The sequence below is a fragment of the Macrobrachium nipponense genome, chromosome 15, assembly GCF_015104395.2.
Source record: "Macrobrachium nipponense isolate FS-2020 chromosome 15, ASM1510439v2, whole genome shotgun sequence".
NCBI lineage: Eukaryota > Metazoa > Arthropoda > Malacostraca > Decapoda > Palaemonidae > Macrobrachium > Macrobrachium nipponense.
This window is the reverse complement of record NC_087208.1, coordinates 22,991,264-23,018,763: the sequence shown is the minus strand read 5'-3', so window position 1 is coordinate 23,018,763 and position 27,500 is coordinate 22,991,264. Positions and strand designations below refer to the sequence as shown.

General features: G+C 37.5%; 1 protein-coding gene across 1 annotated transcript in view; it reads right to left on the bottom strand.

Annotated features, from left to right (window-relative positions):
- Positions 1-27,500, bottom strand: part of LOC135227030 (protein timeless-like) — a 269,166-nt gene that overhangs the window by 209,906 nt on the left and 31,760 nt on the right. Inside the window, 2 exon segments of the mRNA XM_064266817.1 lie at positions 752-956; positions 6,181-7,518. Coding sequence (XP_064122887.1) covers positions 752-956; positions 6,181-7,518 — 1,543 coding nt within the window.

The following is a 27,500-nucleotide window of genomic DNA, read 5'->3' as shown; positions in this document are numbered from 1 at the left end:
CTAACGCGCCTTCTCCCCTGCCCTCTATCAAAGGCATCATTAGGCATGATTATTATTTGGCTAGGTTTCTCAACGTTAAACTCAAGTCCATTAAATTGTGTGTAGTATATGCCAAACAACAATTCTGGAATGCACATGAAACAGACTGATTTTCTGGTCTGAATAATAAAGGATCATTTGTAATTTTTGCATAAGTTTGGCACATAAAATCTGTGTAACCCTCTAGTTAGTGACGTTTCCAACACTTCTACTTTACTTACAAGGAAGTACTTTTATTTCCGTTTCCTTGTTGCTCAGTAACTGACCTGTCACATTTGATTTGATTATATTACGGAAGTTTACCAATATTCAAACCTTCAGGATATAAGCCAACATGTCTTAAAAATACATGAATCTGGGTACTAATTAATAAATATTGAAGTATACACTAAAACTCAAGAACAGAAAATAAACACTGCAATCCATATATAAAAGCTAACACTGTGGCCCTCAATAAAGTCCTTCATTATTATTTATATTTAAAGAAAAGATTACCATCATAGTTCACAACAAGAGGAAATCATCATAGTCCATAATAAAGAGAAAATGAACACTTGTTTACCAAGAGAAAACAAATACGTACCATAGACCACAATAAAAAGAAATCTGATATCACACTCCATAAACAAAAACTGAAATTAGATCATATTTCAAAAAAGATAGAACAGAAAACTTACAGCATAGTCCAAACTTAATACAAAAATACTCTTACCTTTGATGCGTAAAACATGCTTGATATCAATCGAATTATGATCCTTCTTCAAACAAGTATCAAGAGAAATAAAAAACTCTCTCAGAGCAGTCACTACAAGATGAAGGCGACGAACATGGGGGAGTAAATCTACTTCTCCAGACTGCAGGGCAATCTCCAGTTCCTCCTGCATCACAACCCCCTCATAAACTAGATACGACACCACCTGGAATATGTAAACTCTGTTAATAACCTGTTTTTAAAATATGAAACCAATCTCTAGTAAAAGTATCTGCAAATAATACAATAATTTGCAGGTAATGCATTTCAGTTACTACTATAATACACACACAATATTTGCACTTCAAGAGTCCATAAAATATAGATGAAGTTCCCATGAGCCAAATATAAAATAGTAATTTATTATGAAACTAATTTCAAACTAAAATATTCATTAAAACGATGCCTTTACTAGGTGTCATGGGATGCTAAATTTCGAGTGTGGAGAGTGGGTACAAAGAGTTAATGTCCTCATGCTGATCTTAGGCTTTGTGACCAGCTCAGCAAAAATCACCAATAACAGATGAAACTTGCAACAAGCGTGCAGTCTGGCATCATACCTGATGGAGTGTGCAAAAGTATATGGCATGGAATATACTATCACCATACTAAAAGAAATAGTTCTAACAAGTTATGGAAACTAAACATGGAGGATGTTTGTCACTACAGAGTTACTTATACACAACACAGGATACACTGTACAAAACTGTACCCAAAATAAAAATCAATGTATGGTTCATAAATGTATACTACTGTAAAATAATTATATAATTTGCTCCCCAGATTTGCTTAACAAAGAACTTGAAACATCAGAAATCAACTTATCCTGTTAAAATACCCCAAGCACACAATAGAAAAAGCCTTACATAAAGCAAAGAGCATTTTTTACAAACCCACAGAAAACAAAGAAAAGGGGAAAAATACACAAACAAAATTTCCGTCAACCAAAACCTTTTCTCACCCACTTTGTCCTTGTACTAAACAGCTACACAATCATCTCTTATTTTGCTATTCAAACACTACCATTTTTTCCTAAACCATTAATTTCATCATTTCAAAATCTGCTAATTTTATGCCTTATTCCTAATCTTCTACAGCTATCTACACTCACCGCTGATTCTAAGCAGCAATCCTTGAAATAGCATACAGAACCTGTTACACTACCATAACTTCAGTTCTTATAAACCCAGCCCCTTTTCTTATACATCTCTGTGACTAATTCCCTTCCTTTTTAATAAAATTCACTCAATTACATTAATAGCTACATTTTCAATCCTTCCACTCCCACTGAAATTCCTATTTTTAATTGTGCTTCAATCATATAATAATCAGATGTATTTCCAGCAATTCCTACTACTCAATATAGCTTATATACATAGTATGGTAATTTCAATTTGTTAAGCAAGTTTTAATTATAAAATACCTTACCCTACTTATACCACTAGGTACAATATCCTTCATGTTACTACCATTGTGTACAATATCCTTCATTTTACTCCCATTATGTACAATAACTTATTTTACTATCACCCACTGAGCCTGTCTCTTATGGAATGTCACAGTCATGGACTTGTAACCAAGTTGGTCTCTTTCATCCTCATGTGCTTGCTGCTTATCTAACAGATATATGCAGCTAAAATCCAAATTCTTTCCATGACTTGTTTCTTGTCCTCACTATACTTGAGAGAGACACAAAGGTCGCTTGCTCCATTGGTATGTAGGGACAGCACACACCACCTGCCATGGACACAGCCCTTGCAGGAATAAAGATGAATTTGGATGATCACCAGACATTACAATACATGCTCTTGGCAGCAAGTATGAATGATGAAAGGTTTCAACTAAGACTAACCCATTGGGTTCAAGGATTCAACAGAAGCACTGGGGAAAAGAATACATCTTCCTGTCAGATCTCTGGCTGAAAATTCCTCATCCCTCCCCACCCTCCACCTTCCTGAGAACATTCCTTGTCCTAGAAAATATGCCAAGACACTGGAATCCGAGATCTCCCAGTATGGATCCCCTGATAGAGATGAAGGCATTAATTGGAACAGTTGCCTTGAATAACAAGTACAAAGTGGACCATGACACTGAGGTCTTCCTACAGAACCCAGGTTTCTTTTGCATGACGAGCCACAGGAAGGAAATCCTGGCTCTCTACGCAACAATCTGATGTTGAGGATGACTCCAAAAGGATCCCCCGCCTCCTCGCCCTGAAATTCCTGTTCCTCCTATGAACACATTTCTTTACCTAAGCTCCAGTCTTGTGCCAGGTGGCAGCAATATATCTGTCCCATCCCACCCTATCCATAAACTGGATCCTGAAAAGGATATTCCATATGAGGCTAGGTTGGAGGTTCAGAAAGCAATCTCACAAAGTATCTAGGCAGTCCATGATACTCAATGGCACTATGTCCAGGATGCTTTTGAAGATTCCTGTCATGAATTCAGGGTAGTTTTGGTCAACGAGTTGGTTGGTGTCACTAAGACATTTTCAGCTATCAGAGGAGAGACCAAAAAGTTCTTGAATGACACCTACACAAAGATTAGCTCTCTCATAGAGAACTTTAGGTCAAGGGAGTGTGCTAACAAAAAAAAGTCAAGGTGAAGAAGTTAAGAAGTTGAGCTGGTTTGTACATCGTCCTGAGTCAGACCTTGACTCATAGAAGGATGACTTTCCTGCTACCGCAGTACTGCCTGTTTTTAATATTGACTGGTTTTAATACTCCAACCAGTTTTGACTAAAATCCCCCCCCCCCTCCCCCCCCCCCCCAAAAAAAAAAAAAAAAAAAAAAAAGCTGGGGGATCAATGAAACCAACCTGATTCTGCCCTCCTTCCTGTTTACCTTAGCACTAATTTGCAGATTTTTCCCTATGGACCATATCTGTAAAACTATTACTAATTTGCGTTTTTTCCGTAGAGCAACACTTACTTATTCACTAATAAATGTATTTTTTCATATGTATTGTATTTGTGACTAAATACTGATTTTTATGATAAAAATTATTTACCACATATTTATAAAGTAGTTTAATCTCATTCCAGGTTGGGCCCAATACTGAGCATAATAGGTGTATGATTCTCTCTCTCTCTCTCTCTCTCTCTCTCTCTCTCTCTCTCTCTCTCCTCTTTTCCCTCCTCCTTCTCTTCTCTCTCTCTCTCTCTCTCTCTCTCTCTCTCTCTTTTTAGGGTAATGTACAATATATTTGAAATTATATTGCTGTAAAGATTTTTGATGATAGAGCATGTTGTACTATACAAAATATATATTCACAAATTATTTTTATCTTATTTTTCAGTAGAAGTAGACTGAAGCATAAAATGAAAATAATTAGCAAATATCTTAAATACTGTACAACATGCTTTATCATAAAAAAAACTTTACAGTAATATAATTTAAAGTACATCTTAACAGTGGCGTCTGAGGGGGCAGGGGGGCCAAGGGGGCGAGCTGTTTGAAATCGTCCCCTAACCCCAAAGTGATGGGGGGGCCCCCAAAACGCAAAATTTAACCATTGCTGCTATGACAGGACAAGCTAAACCCAGTGGCCCCAAAATGGTCAAGGGTCCCATTTATATTTGGACCCGAAAGTTTGGGACCCACTGAAGGGCCCCAATTTCCAATTTTGTGAACAAAAAGGTTTGTTTGTATGTTTGTATGGTGTTTTTACATTGCATGGAACCAGTGGTTATTCAGCAACGGGACCAACGGCTTTACGTGACTTCCGAACCACGTCGAGAGTGAACTTCTATCACCAGAAATACATATCTCTTGATGTCATGTAAAAGAAAAAGGGCTCTCCAGGGGCCCTTCCCAATCGTAGAGCCCATTATAAAACTTCTCATAAGGATCGGATGAGGGTGAGTAACGTTGATTGGGGTAAGGGCATGGCCGATCTAAGGCAATTAATTACTGATTATAGGGGTTCTAATTATCTTCTGAGGGCCCCCATAATGGCCCCATTTGCCCAGATAATACACATTCAAATGATTCAATGATTCTGCCATTCTGCTCAACCCAGGGGACCAGTGGCCCCATTGAAGGGTGCTTGGGCCGGCCCTAGGTAACAGGATTTGGGCAAGAGGTGTTAGTGTCATGTGTGGGAGAGGGAGAGAATTATGAATATTATATGGCTAAGTCTGAAATTTGCAGTTACAAGTGCCTTTAAAATGATCCTACCATTGCTCATATTCTAACAATTCGCCACCCTCCCCCCACCAGCCAGCTGCTTTGGCTCGCTTCACTTGCTTCCCACCCCATAAGAGGGGCCCCAAATGGGACAGTGGCCCCCGGGCCCCAAAATGCCTAGGAACGCCCCTGCATCTTACACTACCCTTGGAAAGAGAGAGTGAGAGAGAGAGGGTACACCGATTATGTTCAGTCCAGGGCTAACCTGGAAAGAGAGAAAACTGCTCAAGTATACAGTAAAGGGGTAACTTGATTTAATGTTCTGTAAAACAGGTTTATTTAATTTGTATTAAACACTTTACAGATATTTTGCTGTTTACATTAATATTAATGTTTTAAAATGAGTAACTCGTTGTTATAAGCATTTTAGAGGGCATATATTCTTAAGAGTAACAGTTGTAAAAGGGTACTAATCATAGATGTGTTTTGGGATTTTGTTTTGTTTTGTTTGAAATGATTTAAAATTATCTTAGTATGATAATTGCAAGTATATTTTTGTTTGCACTATCTAATTAAGCAGTGGTTATTTGGCAGTTATAAGCCAGTTATAAGCATTTTTAGAGAGGATTTTTGCATTTCCGTGGCAGGCTCTGGAACCTATTACCGCATAAAAGTGGGGGAGCATTGTATAAGCCTTCTGAAAGTAGCCGTGATTCTCTTGCCAGATGGCTGAGGCTGGCAACACGAGTCTATCTTCTGAGCCCCTGTTCCTGATGTTAAGACAAAAAAGATCCTTACTCCAAAATATTTCGTTTTATTACGCTACTCGAGAAGGAATGTTAACCTTTTCTGACACCAGTTAAAGTACCCAGAGTACCATTACGTACATACATATAAAAATATATCTCAATTCCTAAAAAAAATTATTGAGACTTGTAGATATTCATTTCAATACCAAAAATATGGTTTCGGTAGAGAACACAAAATTTACGTTTGTTAGCTAAGTAATTAGTGGGTAAGTTACTTATATAAAAAGAATAGTAATTTTTGTGAAACAAAATTATTTCTACAGCAATCCTATAAATAAATACCACTGCTAAAATGTATTACTGTATCTCAGTGATACATAAGTATTCTTTGATCATTGAAAATTCCTGGCAGGACCAAAAATATTTGTTCTAGATTTTTTGCTAAAAATTCATAATCTAAATTAACTGCAAAAAAACTATATAGAATACCAAAACCCTTTTCAATACTCACATCTACAGAGAGAACTGGACATATCTGGCCAAGCTCCAAATCTAACTCCACAGCAAAGCGCAGAAAATAAGTGATGAGCCAGAGCAAATGGGACTTGTCCAACTGAATCTGATAGGGCAGCATGACCTGAAGTCTCAGTCCTTGAACCAAGTTAGAATATCCATTTAACATGAAATCAATTGTAAATTCTTTCAGCAAATCTGCGATATCTTCTGGTTTTGGACGGTGATGCAGCAATGCTTTAGCTTTGATCCCACTGGTATCTTTGCGCCTCAGCAATTTGTTGCGCCTGCTATTCTTTTCCTGCAAGGCCTTCTGCAACATCTTCGCAGGTCGGGGCTTACTCAACATCTTATGTGGCTTCTGATGATGGGGACGCTTGGCATGAGGGCCCTCATCACATTCAGAACCAGTTGAATTGCTCGACTCATTATTCTCTTGCGTTTCTGAGAGCATCTTTTGGGACATTGCATGTCTAGATCGCTTCTGCCCAGTCATTGGTTTATGAAGCTTGGGGAGCTGGGGCACAGGTTTAGCACTGGAATCTCCACTTGACCCTGATTCCTCCTCTTTTGGAGGTTGCTTGAGTTGCTCCATTGGTGAACATACACTCTCTAAGCCTGTTTTATTTTCTACCAATGGCATCGCCTCATCTACATCCTCTGGCAGGGGAAGCAAATGATCTGTATTATCACCAAGTAATCCTTCAGTCTCCTGCTGATAGTCATGGTTAAAGGCAGGAAGGCATTGGTCTCCTTGTTCATTTTCTAATAAAGAAAGTGGAGATACTTGTTCTAATACTGGTATAGGGCTACTACCTTCACTTCCTCCTTCACTACCACTGCCTCCACGGTCACTCTCCTTCTCCCCATTAACACTTTCATCACATTCCCCAAGGCTTTTCTCATCACATGCTAATTCTTTGTAATCTATTCTCATATTACATGGATCTTCATCTGACTTCTCATTTTTATGTTTGCTATCTCTGGCTTTGCCTTTCCTATCAAATTCACTATATGTGGAATCTTTTTGTATCTGATCTTCAGATGAGACCTCTCCTTCACCAACTGAATTGGAGGGTCTCGGTGATTTCGAAGATTCTTTGCCATTCTTCTGAGCTCCTTCTGATACAGAGTCATCCTGAGAGGAATCCATGTTAGAACCAGATCGGCCAAAACCACTGTCTTTACAGCTGTCATCTTTTTCTGATTTCCTTTGTCTTGCATTAGTTTTACCGTTTATGGCAGAGGTAGTATTTCGAACATTGTCATCTGTCATTTCAACAGGTGAGAGACGCTCGGATGAGTCTGACACAGGATCAGATGTTGATATAGCATCCTGGAAAGGAAAAAATATGTATGGTGAGAATTATACTTGAATTGTTTTATAAAAACACTGAAATCAATAAATATTTCTTTAAAAAGTAATGTACAAAAGTAATAACAGCAACATAGAATAACAAGAAATATATGCTTATTCGTGGTTATGTTTAAGTAACTTTCCACTTTCATTAAAATTGAAAGTAGCTCAGTGCTTTCACTGATATGTCTACAAGAAAATTAATAGCACAGTACACTGTAGTCGTATTAAATTTTCACTCTGCATTATAGAATAATGATTAAATTAGTGGAGATATGGAAATATCCTGCCCAGAAGTTGTAGAACTCAACTAGATGTACACTGCTTTTGACAAATTTTAAAATTTGACACCTCTATGCAGTAGTTACCATGACCTGAATGTAAAGATTTTTTGTATTTTACTGTTGCCAACAGATGCACTACAGTGACATAGGTTATACTTCAAAAACTTTGGTTCCAAAATCATGGTTGTTTGTGCTTCAAATTCTTTAAAATTGTCAAATTCATTGATAAAATAAAAATATACGTAAGGGTGAGCAACAACTAACAGCACTCTATGTCTCCCTTGACAATTGTTTTGATTATTGTACAGCCATACCTTTACTTTTCTATGGTGCCATACATGGTACCTATTTTGTTGGTGCTTTGGCTTTCTGGATACCAAGGCCCTTTCCAGTACATAAACCTCCTTCACAACCATATAGTATATAGCCCTGAAGTACAAGGCACTCATTTGGTTATTTCTTTCCCAGCTTCCACCTTCAGCAGAGGGTTCAAATCTAGTCCACATATATTAATCTGTATCTATTTGTACCAAAAATGATGATGAGCATGTAGCAGAAGCAGAGCCATATCATTAGCTACATCACTAGTCATCCAACCACAATGTGGCTGTATTGAAAGCTTTCCCTTTTGGTGCTGGAACAAGGATAATGCCTCACAAAGCTTCGTGACTCAAGGTACTGTATATTCTGAAGTACCTTCAAAAGCCTTTCCTGGGACCCAAAAGCTCACCTGTGTGTATCAAGCCTAAGCCTATCAGGTGTTTGCCATAAAAGTGATAACAGTCATCAACACTTGGGCCTAAAAGTGGTCCAACATTACATCATAATTAATCAACGTCATATTCAAGTATGAACCATTTCTGAAAATTATTTTTTCATGTTCATGCAGTTGCCTCTTTTAAATAATGCCTATGAAGCTAAAAAATTAGGACTGACCTTTTAGTATTTTAGTTGCTACCAATACATAGTTACATTTCCCATGAATGTAAAATAGCTAACCTTTGACCTTGCTTATTTACATTCTGGTCTTTTGACACTGTAATATCCCTAATGTATGATTCCTTTCATAAACTGTAAATAGCCAATCAATTGTTAACCCCTCTACTGAGATTACTTCTCATACTGATTGAAGTCTCTTATAAATTTTAACCATCTAGTTTTGAAAGCTTGAAATAAAGTTAACTTACTAATTATTCCCTAAAGTAGAAATACGATGAGATATAAGTAAGGAGCTGAATAAGCTGCAGATAAGGCAACAGAAGTATTTGTTAACCACAATCTTGTTTAATGTGTGCTCTGTTGTGATTAGTGGTTCATAAAGAAACCAGAAAAGTCTACTGGGTATATAAGGATGGGTACAGGTAAACCACAAACACTTTCAATGCCTCTCAATAGTTTCTGAAATTTCTCTTCACAATCCCCAATTAGTATTGTATATCTGCAAACATCAGCCATTCTCCACATCATTCCCAGCCCATTTTTTTTAACCAACAATTTTTTCCCACATTAACTACTGTCCTACTTCTGACATCTGGTATCAATTCATTCATGAAGATAATGAAAGCCCGCAGAGAAAAGACATACCTTTGTCTCAGTCTCATTTTAAAACAAACCACCATTATCCTGCTTCCATATTCTAACACACTACATTTCCAAAATAACGTTCCGTTGCTCTTGACACCTCATACATATATAGCACCAATATCAATTAAATTTGCTTTTCTTGAGAAAACCATGCATTCTTTGATACCTGTGATGTCATCCAAGGTCATTCTTTAATCCTTCAAAGATTTTCTCCCCAACACACATTCTGTATGCACTGAAGTTTCACACACTAAGTTTTCTTTATCTGAAACTATTACAATCTACTTCTGACATCTGGTATCAATTCATTCATGAAGATAATGAAAGCCCACAGAGAAAAGACATACCTTTGTCTCAGTCTCATTTTAAAACAAACCACCATTATCCTGCTTCCATATTCTAACACTACATTTCCAAAATAACGTTCCGTTGCTCTTGACACCTCATACATATAGCACAATAATCAATTAAATTTGCTTTTCTTGAGAAAACCATGCATTCTTTGATACCTGTGATGTCATCCAAGGTCAGTTCTTTAATCCTTCAAAAGATTTTCTCCCCCACACACATTCTGTATGCACTGAAGTTTCACACACTAAGTTTTCTTTATCTGAAACTATTACAATCTTAAAAGATAATTTAGCTGATATCATGTAGCTTAAAGTTCTCACCAACCATAGCAAAGTCCATAGACTTAGCATCAGAACTTACTTCTCCACAAAATCTACCGTATAATTCAGTTTATATTTGGTCTGTTACAATTTAGCTTTACTTTCATTTATATGTCTAAAAATTACTTTCATTTACATGTCTACAAAGAAGTGAATAAGTTGTTATCCATGGTAACACACATCAGGAGGTTGATTTTCTATCTTACTCATAGTTCTGATTGTGTACTTGTTGGTTTTGTTTACCACGGACCTTCAATCATCTCTTTTCATCCTAAGACTTGGATGCCTAGATGATTACAGTATTCTTACCTCACACTTGCTCCATGAACCTCTAACTAGGACACAGAAAGGAGTATAAGGGGTGGGTGGCAGGGGAGGAATGAGAAGGCCAGGAGGGATGGGTGAAGAGAAGTGGGCAGGCGTTTTACTCCTTTCACAGTTGTTAAAAACACTTTCTTTTTTCATTTTTAGATTTTTTCACATTTTATTAATGGATATTACCTTGTAATAAAATAATCATGCAGAATGCAAAAGAGAGGAAAAGGGAGAGACACATCTTCACTTTCTATCACTTCTCATTTTTTATTTCTAGGTGTTTTGTTGTAATTTTCACTGCATAAAATTATGAAAAACCAATAAAAATGACAATGAGAGAGAGAGAGAGAGAGAGAGAGAGAGAGAGAGAGAGAGAGAGAGAGAGAGAGAGAGAGAGAGAGAGAGAGAGAGAGCCTTCACAATTTCCATTGCCTTAACACTTCATCAAGAATCACTAATTTTTTAGCACTGATAAAGATGAATTATTAATTCAATTGTGTAAGGTAGAATCAATGTGGGTGAGCAAAACACTCATGTTTTTTACAAACTTTCCTTCTATCTATTGATGGAAACATACGATAATACACGGTTCTAAAATTGTTTAATTTTTAATATCTGATAGACGTCATATAAACAAATCTTTCTCTAATTGGCTACGTCTGAAAAGTATCAGTGGTGGAGGTGGAGAAATAGGGTTTGTAAGTCTCCATACTAGTTTCCCGACGCCCTTGGGGTGCTCCCGCGAGGGTAGTAACCTCAGTATACCATGCTAGCTTTTTTCTCTGGTATATTTAGAACCTATTTATACTAGAAAAGTGAGCAGCAGGATCCTTTTCACCGGGCAACACAGGTCTTCCCCAAGAAATAGATTTTTCCTTCGTCAAAATCCCTTTTTTAAAATCTGGTTGCCGTACGCAGTTTGGGCAGCCCGCAGAGGTTAGTGAGACTGGAAATTTTTTATTTTTTTATTTCCAGGTCATATATTTTCCTTTGTTTTGGCAAAATAGGAAATAGAAAGTAATGACCATGTAATAAGGGTTGTTTTTCATGTGCAATTTTTTTAAGTGTAAATGCAATTTCTTAAGCAAAATAGGAAAAACAAAGTGATACCGGTGTTATTTGGTTGTGTAATATACAGTACACTTACTGCATCGTGTGTTATTTATGAGACTGAAAAGGAGGTTTGCTTTTTCTTGTTACAAATATGGAAAATTAGCAGACTGTTTTATGTACAATTTTTTTAAGTACTATACACAATTTTTTTGTTTAAGCAAAACAGGTGATACCTGTGTTATTCAGTAGTATATTATACGTACAGTACACCTACTGTACCGTGTGTTCTTGACGAGACTGAAAAGGGGGTTTGCTTTATTTTGTTACAAATATGGAAAATTAGCTACTAGCTTCTACACCAAGTTTCCAGTTGAAACTTGAAGAAAGTGTGATGGTTATAATTTATAAGCATAGTAGTGGACCAACCTGGCTTTGCCCTGGAAAACTCTGAATGACAACCAATAAACTCTCTCTCTCTCTCTCTCTCTCTCTCTCTCTCTCTCTCTCTCTCTCTCTCTCTCTGTGTTTCTTTTCCCAATATAGTCAACTCCTTATTTGCCTTCTTGAGATTCACGGACCTGTTTCCTGAATTTCCTTTGGACCTTATCTATCCATTATACACGGGAAATTCGCATATGCGCGAGTTTTTCGATGATAAATATTCACTAATTAGTGTATTTTGATGTTATTTTCATGATTAAATACATTTTTATGATACAAAAATGTATTTAATATCGATTAATACTGTATTGGTAAGTTTAATAAGATCAAATTATATCATATAATAAAAATAATAATTCTCTCCCTCTCTCGTACAGCGATGTATGTTTTTTGTATGATAAATAAATGATTTACTAATTTTCAAATATTATTAATGTAAACAGCAATAATATCAATTTATTAAAGAAAATACTATAGTGAATTAGTAAGATTTTAGTTTATAAATTAAAAAATTATGTAAGAATGAACAAAATCCCAATTTTCTCCCATTTTTCTGTTTAACTCCAGGTAATTAGCTGGGATACAGAGCTGTCAAATATATCAAGTAATGAGACAGGATGGGAAGGTGTTATCTTGCAACCCCCCCTCCCTCTCTTTTACTGAGATGAGAGAATTTTTATGGTAATACATGTATATGTATAAGTTTATTAATAGTATAATAATAGTAATAATAATAATATAACTGTAATAACAAAACTCATGTGATAGTATTTTAATGAAATACAATAATCTTTCCATTTCACTATTTTAAATAAAGATCTCTCTCTCTCTCTCTCTCTCTCTCTCTCTCTCTCTCTCTCTCTCTCTCTCTCTCTCTCTCATTATAATAATAATAATAATAAGTTTTATTGAAAGATATTGCTGCATCAGCTGCATTCAACTTGTAAATAGTCTTCTCTATTTTTCTAACAATAGCTTTCTCTCTGCTACTACAACTGGCGAGTATTGCGCCGATATTACTCATCAGGAGGAGTCAATTTTGGGGATATTGCTTAAAATTTATTTATTTGTCACAGTAAATGAACAAATAAAAATAAAAATATAAGTCGATCTAGTGGCCAACGTTTCTCTCGGTATCATCCGAGCATGATCACGGCAGTGGGTCGGAGTAGACTGTAGGTGTTGTCAAGATCTACTCAATATATAGCGGCAGGTCAGCAGGGGGTCAACCGCGAGCTGCGTTTTCATTGGCTGGTGGCGCAATGCGCTCCAGCTATTGGTTGAAAGAAGTTTTCTTCAAGACGCTTCTCGTCGTTGAAGGTTGCGCTGTTGCAGCCTAGCTGATCGTCGAGGCTGGGGCATGACTTCCCTGGGCGCTGTGTCACGACGGCTCGCGTTGTCATTGGCTGATGGGCTGCTTGTCTCATCTGGTATTCTTTGATCGGGAGTGTCGTTCGGTCTGGTATTACTTGTGCTATTATTTATGCACATAGGTCTTCTTAGGTTGGTGGGGAGGAAGAGCACTTCCTGCGTCGTATTCAATGAGGGCTTCTCTTGTTGTATGAGGAGTGCCTCGAGCAGTCGCAAACGTCTTTGGTCAGGAGCCCTCCCTATTATCTTAATATTCTTGATAATACCCCCCGTCCCGCGGGAGATGGCTTCCTGGTGTGCTGTCATGGTATGGTTTTTAATTGCCCCTTCTTGTGCGTGGCAAAGAAACTCCTCTTGGACAGTTTCATAGAAGTCATACCAACGTAAGAGCCGGGACATCCACGGACGGGGCATGAGAATTGGTAGACTACATTCGACTGTTTCAAGAGGTCTCTTGCTGGGGGGTTCGGGTTGTTCTTCATGATAAGGTCGCGGGTACGTCGATTTTGGTAATAAATCACGAGTTCGAGTTCTTTGTCGACTTCGGTGGGGGTCACATTTTCTCTGATGATTTTCCTCAATGCATCCTCGTCCTCACGGTGACATGCGTGCATTCTGGCTTTGTAAAACAGCTTGATCTTCTCATGGGGGTGGGGCTGCGGTCTCTCACACTCGCTACACCACTGATCCAACGCTGTTCGGACTTCTTTATTAATAAGTCGATTCGGATACCTGTTATTAACGAGTACCTGAGTGACTCGGTCGAGTTCTTTGTGAGTGTCCTGCCAGGAAGAACAGTGCGTGAGGGCCCTCCGAATGTAGGCTCTGACTGTGGTGTTCTTGAACCATGCAGGAAATTTGCTGTCACCATTCAGGCAAAGTCCTAAGTTTGTTTTCTTTATATATACCGAAGTTTTTAGACCATCGTCGGTCTTGGAGACGAGGACGTTGAGAAAGGGGAGCCGGCCTTCGTTGCTGAGTTCGACGGTATAATTCAGCGAACTGCACTGCTGGAACATGCGCCGGACAGCTTCAACCTCTTCCTCATTCTCGGCTTGTACACAGATATCGTTGATATATCTTGCGTATTTACGGGGTTTTCTTATATTGGAGAAAACTCTCTCTTCCACAGTACCCATATAAAAATTGGCGAATAAGACACCGAGAGGGGAACCCATCGCGACTCCGTCTTTTTGTCGGAACATCTGGCCTTTGTGGGTGGAGAAAGAGGCCTTCTTCGTACATATCTCGAGGAGTGCCCGCAGGGATACTTCTGGGATATTTAGCTGGGGTGAAGAGGGGTCCCTGTAGATGCGGTCCATAATGATATCGATGGTCTCGTCGACAGGAAAGTTTGTGAAAAGCGATTCTACGTCCAAGGAGGCGATAGTTCCTGTTCCTGGGGAGTCTCGGATTTCTTCGAGGAATTCCGTAGAGGAGCGCAGGCTATATCGGCTTGGTACGTAGGGCGTCAAGATTTGATTAAGGCGCTTGGCCAGTCCATACGTCGGGGCGGGTGTCTGGCTGATGATGGGGCGGAGAGGGTTTCCATTTTTGTGTGTTTTAACGTTGCCGTACAGATAACCAAGGGTGTAATCTCCGATGATTGGCGGGAGGTGCACGGCATTGGTGGCTGCGTTGACACTGCTAATGATGTCATTGGCTTCTTTTTTTATTTCGTCTGTAGGGTTTTTAGTAAGGCGCTCGAACTTGGTACTGTCAGACAAGATGGCATCCAACTTCTGGTGGTACTCCGCTGTCTTGATCAGTACGAAGGCTGCTGTTTTGTCTGCACGGCGCACAGTTATGTCTTCTCGTTGACGTAGGGCCTTCGCTACTTCTTTCATCTCATGGGAGAGGATACCACTATTGTATGTGCCGCGTTCCGTAAGGGCTTCTGCAAGAAGGAGGGGCTGCAAGGAGTCGGTAGTGCTGATGAGATTGCGGCTTTCATATTGTTGTATCGAATCAAGCAGCAACTCAACTTCTAGTCTTTTCTCCAGGGGTTTCGGTTTGGAGATAATGTGGCAGTTCAGGCCTAACCGTAGCAGTTCATCCTGGTCAGGTGTAGGATCATAATCTGTTAGATTGATGTACCCTTCTGTCCGTTGCGGCATCCGAAGCTTGCCCCCATTGAGAGAAATGAGTTTCCGAGTGATGTCCCGCAAGCGTTTCTTCATATCCTTGTCTTGGAGGTGGGCGACCCCTCTACACCCCAGCTAAATATCCCAGAAGTATCCCTGCGGGCACTCCTCGAGATATGTACGAAGAAGGCCTCTTTCTCCACCCACAAAGGCCAGATGTTCCGACAAAAAGACGGAGTCGCGATGGGTTCCCCTCTCGGTGTCTTATTCGCCAATTTTTATATGGGTACTGTGGAAGAGAGAGTTTTCTCCAATATAAGAAAACCCCGTAAATACGCAAGATATATCAACGATATCTGTGTACAAGCCGAGAATGAGGAAGAGGTTGAAGCTGTCCGGCGCATGTTCCAGCAGTGCAGTTCGCTGAATTATACCGTCGAATTCAGCAACGAAGGCCGGCTCCCCTTTCTCGACGTCCTCGTCTCCAAGACCGACGATGGTCTAAAAACTTCGGTATATATAAAGAAAACAAACTTAGGACTTTGCCTGAATGGTGACAGCAAATTTCCTGCATGGTTCAAGAACACCACAGTCAGAGCCTACATTCGGAGGGCCCTCACGCACTGTTCTTCCTGGCAGGACACTCACAAAGAACTCGACCGAGTCACTCAGGTACTCGTTAATAACAGGTATCCGAATCGACTTATTAATAAAGAAGTCCGAACAGCGTTGGATCAGTGGTGTAGCGAGTGTGAGAGACCGCAGCCCCACCCCCATGAGAAGATCAAGCTGTTTTACAAAGCCAGAATGCACGCATGTCACCGTGAGGACGAGGATGCATTGAGGAAAATCATCAGAGAAAATGTGACCCCCACCGAAGTCGACAAAGAACTCGAACTCGTGATTTATTACCAAAATCGACGTGCCCGCGACCTTATCATGAAGAACAACCCGACCCCCCCAGCAAGAGACCTCTTGAAACAGTCGAATGTAGTCTACCAATTCTCATGCCCCGTCCGTGGATGTCCCGGCTCTTACGTTGGTATGACTTCTATGAAACTGTCCAAGAGGATTTCTTGCCACGCACAAGAAGGGGCAATTAAAAACCATACCATGACAGCACACCAGGAAGCCATCTCCCGCGACGGTATTATCAAGAATATTAAGATAATAGGGAGGGCTCCTGACCAAAGACGTTTGCGACTGCTCGAGGCACTCCTCATACAACAAGAGAAGCCCTCATTGAATACGACGCAGGAAGTGCTCTTCCTCCCCACCAACCTAAGAAGACCTATGTGCATAAATAATAGCACAAGTAATAACAGAGGTGGATGCTCCCACTGGTCTTCACATGCTGACGTTGGAGACTGGGAGGGTAGTAAGGGGAAGGTCACTGCTGGTAGATGGGTCAAGAAATGATTGGTCCTTTTGATCAGCTCTGGGGTGGTGGCGGCCAGCGCCCTACACACCACCGTCGGGAGGAGGGAAGTCTCTTGTGTGGTGTTGAGGCTAGGTCTGTCCTTTCTGATGTGTAGGGCCTCCAGGAGATGGAGGCGGCATGGTCTGCCTCATTATCAATAATCCCAATATTAGGAATTATGTTCTTTCGGGTCATTCTGATATTGTGGATGTTCTTGGTATGATTATGGATGGTGCCTTCCTGAGCGTGGCATATCCTCTTGGAAAATCAGATAGTTGCCATACCAACATAGGTGCAGAGTGTTCCCGGACAGGGCATTTGTATTGGTAGATCATGTTAGCTTTCTTCAGAGGGTCCTGCACCACAGGGGCTGGATTGTTTTTCATGATCAGGCCACTGGTCTTCTTGCTTTTGTAATAAATTACCAGTTTACCCTTTTTCCCAGGAACTGTAGGGGAGACGTTCATGTCTATGTTATTGCGAAGTGCTGGCTCATCCTCTTTCTATTTCCTGTGAAATACTCCCTTGTAAAAGGGAGTGAGTGACGTCTTCAAGAGCGTTGGGGGTGAGGCTCCTGCTGATACCATTTATCAATGCTTCTTCGTATGCATTTTGGAATACCCAATGTTAATTCAAACCTGGGCAACACGCTCTAATTCAGTGTGCGTCCTTCCAAAAAGAGCAGTGTGTGAGATCTCTCCTGATGAAGACACTGATCGCAGTGCGCTTACATCTCTCTGGACACACGCTCTCGCCATTCAGGCACATGCCCATGCTTTACAAAGTGCTCCTCTTATTGCCTGATGAGGATGTCAAAGAAGGGGAGGTGATGGTCACGGTAATGTTCGATGGTGAAGTTGAGTCTACTTTGCCACCGAACATTGCCATGACCGTCGCCTCCCCTTCCTTGACATCCTCATTGGGCAACAAGAGGACCGCTTCATAACGCAAGTACAGTAATACCCTGAACTTAAGCGAGGTTAGGTTCCAGACCCCTCGCACAAGGGGAATTTTTGCATAAGTTTGGCACGGTCTTTAAAAAAGTTAATAAATGCTTACTTCTAGAGTTTGAACTCTAAATGACCCTAATGATGGTCCCTAAATATTAAGGTAACTTTTAAATTAAATTTCAGTTACTGCAATTTCATTTAAAAGTTAACTTAATACACTAGCCATAAAAAAGAAATAAATGGTTGGTAAAAATATAGGTCTGTCTGAAGATTACATACATACAACATAGAAGGTAAAGGAAAAAATATTTAGTTAAATTAAAAATTGAGAGAGTAGTCTTTACGTAAGTATTAAGTTAACTTTTAAATGAAATTAGTTACTGTAATTCGCTTTAAAAGTTAGCTTAAAACATTACCCTTAAAAAATGAAATAAATGGTTGGTAAAAATAGTGTGTGTAAAGCTTTATTACATATGCAGAGAGAGAGAGAGAGAGAGAGAGAGAGAGAGAGAGAGAGAGAGAGAGAGAGAGAGAGAGAGAGAGAGAGAGAGAATTACATAAATATCATTGATTGCTAATCTGGCAACACTTTCCCTCCTGTCACATTACTTGACATAATTGACAGCTCTGGACTTCGAGCTTCTTTGGAGTTAAAAAGAAAAATGAAGGAAAGAATTCTTTATATGAATCATTTTGTTGTTGTTGTTATTATTATTATTATTTGAAAATCTTAGTAAATATATAAATATAGTAGATGTACCATAAAAATTCTCTCATCTCAATAAGAGAGAGAGAGAGAGAGAGAGAGAGAGAGAGAGAGAGAGAGAGAGAGAGAGAGAGAGAGAGAGAGAGAGAGAGGAGTTGTGCTTACTTAAAAGTGAAATGGAAAGGTTATTTCTTTAAAATACTATCACGATTTTTGTAATTACAGTTATTATTATTATTATTATTGTTATTATTATTAATATTTGAAAATATTAACATAGTAGTACATACTACTGTACCATAAAAATTCTCTCATCTCAAAAAAAAAAGAATGATCATTTTTATTATTTAATGTTAAAGGGACAAGAAAAGCAATTTTCATTTTGAGAATGTTGATGGAGAGAGCAGTAGAAGTGAAAAAGGATCTATATGTTTGTTTTGTTGACTATGAAAAGGCTTTTGATTGGGTTAGACATGTAGACCTTATAAGGATACTGGAACAGATAAATATCGATGGAATCAAGAGACATCAGTGAAAGTAGAAAATGATGAATCAGAGACTCGGCACATCAAGAGAAGTGTAAGACAGAGCTGTGTGTTATCTCTTCAATTTATATAGTGAAATGATATTGAGAGATCTCAGAGATATGGAAGGAATTAAGGTTGGAGGAGTCAACATTAATAATATCAGATATGCTGATGATACAGCACTTGTTGCGGAAGGACTCCCATGATAAACTTCAAGCTTTAATCAGTACTTTACACCAATCAAGCAGAGAAAGAGGTCTGTCAATAAATATTAAGAACGAAATCCACCCAAGAATAGATATAAGAATTAATGCTGAAACAGTTAAACAAACCGATAGTTTCAATTATTTAGGATGCACTGCCACAAGAGATGGAAAATGCAAAAAAGAGATCAAGAAGAAAATATCCATGGCAAAAAGGCATTTGGTAAGATCAAGAAATATTCACCAAATCAAAAATATCTATGAATCTAAGGAGGAGGTTTGTGAATTGTTTTGTTTGGTCTGTATTGCTGTATGGCTGTGAAACTTGGACCTTGAGGAAGGCAGACAAGGAGAGGTTACAGGCTGCAGAAATGTGGTTTTGGAGAAGGATGTTAAAAATACCATGGAGAGAAAGGAAAACTAATGAGGAAGTATTACAGAGAGTAGGCGTTGAAAGAGAGCTTTTGGCCTCAGTGAGAGGTAGACAAATGCAGTTTGTGGGTCACATAGTGAGGAGACAAGAATAGGGCATCTCTCTCTCACTGGTAAATCAATGGAAGGAGACAGATTGCCAATGTCCTTGGGGATATGGCACCTGGATGACGATGATGATGAATTTACACAAAAGCTTGAAAACTTATAAATTACATATAAAAATTGAACAAACACCTTTGCAAGGTTTCTCCAGGATTCGAAAATGTTGCATTTGCGTCCGTGTGTCTGTAAAATACTCAGATATGATAATTAGTTAGGTTCCAATGAAAAGTTTGCACTATTGTGAATTCGTGCAACTCAAATCGCGTAAGATTGAAGTATTACTGTATCTATGAAACCCACGAATCTGGGCATGTGCCTGAATGGCGAGAGCGGGGTTCAGAGATAGTGTGAGGACAAGTGATTAAGACAGGTATCTGGATACTGATGCTTTATTGCTAGGGAGCGGGGTATACATTAACAGGTGCGGACGCATATGTAGTACCTGACCTCGGGGCTACAGAGATCTGCGTACAGAGATAGACAATTTGTTTCTTTACATGTACATAAATGAAGATAAGTGCAGACGCAGTCTGTGCACATTCATAATATTTACATTGGCGGAAAGGTTAGAGAATTCTACACAAAATGATATTAAGTTAGAACAGGTACTTTGTATAGAGAAATAAAATATACCGTAAAGATGTTGTCTTCAAGGTAGTCCACCCCCCCCCCCCCCCCCCCCACTGACAATAATTATGGAATAATGATTGGAAGACATAAAATCCAAAAAAGATGAGGCACTTCTAGTCGCAGTAATGTCTTGGGGATAAGAGTCTGCCCCTTGTCTCGAGACCAGTTGTTGCGGGCATCCTTCAGTGTTTTGGTTGAAGGGATGCCTCCCCTGGTGCGGTCGAAATGTGTCATGAATGGTGGTAGCCAATCCGATTGAAGATGCAAGAACGTGCCTGGAGAGGTACGCCATAATAAGTCTGTTAGTGGCGTTGGTGTCAACCGAGGAAAGGAGCTGTTAGAGACCTAGACTGTGGTGTCGTGTGGTTCTATTAAAGATTTTTCTGATGTTAAGCGGCCGTGATGAGTCCATTAACGGCAGAGCCAAAACTGCTGTGTTACCGTCCAGTCCAGGCGGTCACCAGTTATGAGGACAAGTGATTAAGACAGGTATCTGGGTACTGATGCTTTGTTGCTTGAGAGCGGGGTATACATCAACAAGTATGGACAGACATGTAGTACCTGATCCGGGGCTACAGAGATCCGCGCACAGAGATAGACAATTTGGGTTTCTTTACATGTACATAAATGAAGATAAATGCAGACGTAGTGTGTGCACATAAATGATATTTACATTGGCGGAAAGGCCAGAGAATTCTACACAAAATTATATAAGTTAGAACAGGCACTTAGTACAGAGAAATAAAATATGTCATAAAGACGTCTTTACAATACAAGCGTACTGCGATCAGCGTCTTCATCAGGAAATCTCTCTCGCACTGCTCTTCTTGGAAGGACACACACTGAATTAGAGCGTGTTGCCTAGGTTTGAATTAACAATGGGTATTCCAAAATGCATAAGAAGAAGCATTGATGAATGGTATCAGCATGAGTCTCGCCCCGCCACCCTTGAAGAACGTCACTCTCTTTTACAAGGGAGTATTTCACAGGAAATACATACAAAGAGGACGAGTGAGCTGGGAAAAATGTTAAACTGGTAATTTATTACAAAAGCAAAAAGACAAGTGGCCTGATCATGAAAAACAATCCAGTCTCTGTGGTGCAGGACCCTCTGAAAAAATTAATGTTGTTAACCAATACAAATGCCCCGTACAGGAATTTCCCAAGCCTACATTGGTATGACAACTGTGCTATTTCCCAAGAAGAAATACTGCCAAGCTCAGGAAGGCGCCATCTATAATCATGCCAAGAAATCCCACAATATCCGAGTAACCTGAAATGAAATAATTCCTAATATTGGAATTATTGATAAGGCAGCAGACCACTGCTGCCTCCGTCTCCTGAAGGCCCTACAAATTGGAAAGGAGAGACCTAGTCTTAACACCACACAAGAGACTTCCCTCCTTCCGACAGTGGCGCGTAGGACTCCGCCCGCCAGCACCCGAGAGCCGATCAAACAGACCAATCAGGTGGTGCCTCCATCTACCGGCATTAACCTTCCTAATACTACCCTCCCAGTCTCCAATGTCTACATGCGAAGACCAGTGGAAGCATCTACCTCTGGGAGATGGCTTCACTCAGGGACTTAATCCCCTGATCCAGCCAAAGGGAATTCAGCTCTCACAAGGCAGAGCACCTGGGACACTATAAATACCTTCTAACGAACCCCATTCCAATCAGAACAAGCCCACCCTTCCTAGTGAACCAATGATACAGTTGGAAACGTTGGAATTCCGCAACGCCCTTAGAAAATGACAAAGAATATTGCACACATGAGAATACAACAAATCCTGATTTCCAGGCTCTGCAATTTGTGAACTCTGTGGCGATCATACACCACTTTTAGCTACCATATGAATAAATTAATATTTTTAGAAGACATTTCCTTATCAGCCCTGATGAGAAGAAAATAATAAGAATTGAAAAGACCATATATCAATTCCACTGATACTGCCATTCTCTTTAATTAACAAAACATATTTGAGAGAGGGTCTCCGACCTTCAAAAAATTAATAATAATAATAATAATAATAATAATAATAATAATAATAATAATTACAAAATTCGTATTTTAAAGAAATAACCTTTCCATTTAACTTTTAAGTAAGAACAACTCTTCTCTATCTCTCTCTCTTACTGAGATGAGAGAATTTTTATGGTACATGTAAATTTGATTATATTTTCAAATAATAATAATAATAATAATAATAATAATAATAATAATAATAATAATAATAATAATAATAATAATAATAAAAATAATAATAATAATACTAATAACAACAACATAATTATAATTACAAACCGAAGCGTATACAAAAATTTTTCCCCCTATCTTTCTTTTTAACTCCACCAGAAGCCTAAGTCCAGAGCTGTCAAATATGTCAAGTAATTAACAAATTAGTTTCTTTTAGAAAAAAAATGTTTTCCTAAATAATTCTTTTGGAAATAAGCATCGATCAGCTGATTCTGAGATGTAAACATTCTGACGAACATTTTTCGAGATAAAAAATACATTGTGATTACTGCATTTTGCTGTGTTTATACATTAATATTACAGTAAGGTATTGTAATCAGTACAGTAAATAATTCTTTTATCATAAATGTATTCATTCACGAATTAGATACATTATGTAGTTTTGCACAGAAGCCACAACAGGAAAATAAAGAGGAATTGTTAGCTAATATGCTTTTGTTTGCAGATCCAATGAAGGAGGAAATTGAAAATAGGAAAGATTTTAGGAAAGATTTATGTCATTACAGCCAAAACTTAAAAACAAATGAAGAATAAAACGAGCAAGAGAGCCGTTTCAATGACAAATCCCTTCTATTAGTACTACTACTACTAATTGGACCATGCAATGTGTGTTTGCCTTTGCGATAGTTTAAAACTGTAGTGCATACATGAGTATCATCTTGAAAGAACACAGGCTAGGCTGGATCAATGATGAGTGAATGATGAGTGCCACTATGATCATTTAAGGTATATTTGATGTTTGAATTAGTATTAAAATAGACAGTTAGCCTAAGAATTTTTGTAGGTATGGTGTCTGGTGTTTTAACTATTGATGTTTTAACTATTTAAGTGGGCAGTTAGGCCATAGACTAAGCGTTTTTTGAGGGATGTGATAATGCCGATATTTGCTAAACACGGGTGGTTTTGGTCCCTATCCCAGGGATTACCAAAGCCCCACTGTGTGTATATACTATATACTATATATATATATATATATATATATATATATATATATATATATATATATATATTCCCATAATTAACTGATCCCCCTACTGCAAATCTGCTACTAAGCAAAGACCCACTATAAATAAATATAATAATGTACATAGTCACTCAAGAATGTTTTGCAACATTTTCTAGAAGTTTCCTTTCACTTAACAATAACTTATTCTTTTCACATATGCAATGAAATATGCTTTTCTTATTCTTATTCAATTTTTATTACCAATCCTATCATTAACAATTTAAAAACGAATGTCGAGTGAAAAATTTATATTATGAAAAATAACGAAACATTTTGACAAATTTCTTGCCAGATGATTAAGCAAAAGAGTCAAAGACGAAACTATATTTCAAATCCAAATATAAACAACTTAACTAATAAAATAATACAGAATAATCATCAACATAATTATAGAATAGAAATACTAATTCTCCCATAATCATTGCCAAAAACATAAAAAAGGAAAAATATCTCAAAACGTTATAGCTATCGGGTGATGCCAAACTTGAGCAACAAAGTTAAAACTGTCTCAACAGTCATCACTTGCACTGATAAGATGGGTGACATACTCACCCACACCCCTGTATCTTAAAGATGTTTAACACTAATCTAATGCTGAACTTTTAGCTAATTTTAATTCTTTAGAAGCTTAGATAATAAGAAATACAAAAGTAATCCTATATACTATTCAGTTGATATCATAACAGGTATCAAAATGGTAGGCTTAAGTAGCAAAGGAAAAAATCAGGAATTACACACGATAATGGCACATACGTATATATATAATATATATAATATATATATATATATATATATAGTATATATGATATATATATATATATATATATATATGATATATATGTGTGTGTGTGTGTGTGTAAACGTGCAATTATATTCTATGTATGCAAAAATTGGTGTGAAATTTGTTAGTCTAGTTCATTACAGTTTATATAAGAAATTAGGTCTAAGTGTCATTAAAGGAAGTCAGAATACATGATAAGGGCAGATATATATACAGTATTTATAATATGAAGTTTCACTACTCACTAGTATACAATATACAAAAGATTAGTCATTCAAATATAATTTTTTAAAATTTGATTCATAATGATATGCCAGCAAATCTTTACAAAGTCATAAATTGTTGGGATATATATATATATATATATATGATATATATATATATATATATATATAATATATAGATAGATATATATATATATATATATATATATATATATATATATATATATATATATATATATATATAGATATATATATATATACACAATACTACTGACAAGCACAAATTTAATCTACTGCTTGATGTAAGTTATATGTCAGTATATGTGCAATCTTTGAAAGTCGTTACAACTTACGAAACCTTATGAAGTTTTGCCCTTCTTCCCAAATTTGCCTGTGAACAATAAATATTACATCAAAAGTTCACTAGTGGTGAATTACATTGAGTAATTAAAAAATAAGAAGTAACTTTATAATAATTTATAAAGTTACTTCTTTTGATAGAATAGTTGTTTTGGGATGGGCATTCCCCAGAAAAGCTATTTACATCATAAGGGGATTTTGTTTGCAAATGCTTTTCATCAATGTATCACTTTTCTGTAATGTGACTAACACTATAGCTCACTATAGCTATGTACTTATGTGCGTATGGTATTTGTTTGATGTCCTTGCTATATCCTGTGTTGTACTATGAAATTACTGTGCTCTCCTCTCTCTCTCTCTCTCTCTCTCTCTCTCTCTCTCTCTCTCTCTACATACTGAATACAGTGATAATCATTTAATTTTATACACAGTTACAAGTGCGCACATATACTCTCCCACAATAGAGTATTTCTAGGTAGGTAAAAACTTTTTAAAGTTAGCCATACTGTATTATCATGAGTGAATTATTTATACCAAAGTTTTTAATCTTTGACATTTACTAAGCATATTATACCAACGTATAAATAGCCGCCTATAAAACTGAATGAATTCCACTTTTTGTCATCAGAAAGAGCTTCATGATACTGGTCTAAAGAAAATAATAGATTTCCCTATAAATAAGGACTTACATGAATTACTGATCTATCTAACACACACACACACACACACACACACATATGTATATGTATATATATATATATATATATATATATATATATATATATAAGTCATATCACATTTCCGTGATTCATATACATATATCGAGCTACAATGTCCTTTAATATCTAATTCGCTCTACCTCGGAATTAATATATTTTCATATATGCTTAACCGAAGGGGAATTTTTTCTCGATAATAGATTTGCCTGGACCAGGGCGCGAACCTATGGATCCTTTCAAACCCAGGAACGTCAGTGAAGCTTTTCCTACTACACCACCGCGAGAGGTGTAGTAGGAAAAGCTTCACTGACGTTCCTGGGTTTGAAAGGATCCATAGGTTCGCGCCCTGGTCCAGGCAAATCTATTATCGAGAAAAAATTCCCCTTCGGTTAAGCATATATGAAAATATATTAATTCCGAGGTAGAGCGAATTAGATATTAAAGGACATTGTAGCTCGATATATATATATATATATATATATATATATATATATATATATATATATATATATATTCCCTATAAATAAGGACTTACATGAATTACTGATCTAACATATAATATATATATAATATATATATATATATATATATATATATATATATATATATATATAACTTGTAAGATTTTCGCTCCTGGTGAGCGTAAGTTTAATAATGAAGAGGACAGCGAGAAGACTGGAGATCATTTCTCCTTTTTTTTTTTCACCTACGTTTCGGGGATCCTTTCCCATCTTCAGGGCTATAAACAGAATTAACTTTTACACTATTAAAATGTATGCTAAAATAACCTAATAATTATAAAAAATATAGTTTGACATTAAGCTAAAAGAAAAATAAAAACTACAAAGTGACTTTAAGCTAGAAGTAAATTGAAACACTGAATAACTTAGTAAAATAACAGATCCAAAAGCAAAACAAAAAATAAAAATTGAAAAAATAAACGACTACAGTATTCTGCCAGACTTACTGTTAAGAGGTTTGGTTGTTAACTGATGGAAAATAGCATAGTCAAAAGGCGATGTTAGAGGAATCAAAAACAAGGGGGAGAGAGAGAGAGAGAATGTGAGTAATAGGCAGTTAGGCAATATGTAACGGTGTGGAGGTAGTTTGGTTGTTTAAGGCAGGAGACAGTTTCTTGATGTAGAGAGATTCTAAAAGAAGGAGCGAAAGGCAATCAGCAGTTTGACAAAGTATTTTGAAATTATTATACATAACGTCAGTTTTGCATGAATTTGAATGGTTCCTTATGGCCGAAAATTCTTTTGATTTTAAAGTGCAGCAGTGCGATAACTGACACCTCTATGGGAATCGATGCAGACTTTCAGTAAGCGTCGAGTAGATCCGACGTAATTTCCAAAATTACATTTTGGACTGGTATACTCATACACAACGAAAGAACGCATCAACTCCGGAAGGGTGTCTTAGAATTTAACAATAGGCAGACTTTTTAAATTCTAAGACACCCTTCCGGAGTTGATGAGTTCTTTCGTTGTGTATGAGTATACCAGTCCAAAATGTAATTTTGGAAATTATGTCGGATCTACCCGACACTTACTGAAAGTCCGCATTGATTCCCATAGAGGTGTCAGTTATCGCACTGGCTGCATTTTAAAATCAAAAGAATTTTCGGCCATAAGGAACCATCAAATTCATGCAAGTATGTACAATCTACTAACTACCAAAAATTAAATTCGCTTCACAAGCATAGCCTTGTACACTATAATCTACAGAAATTTAAATTTATTCAATAAGACTACTACTTAAATCATGTTTAAGGGTAAAAATTTTAAGGGGTGCATGACACATGATACTGAATAATACACAAGTATATATATGTA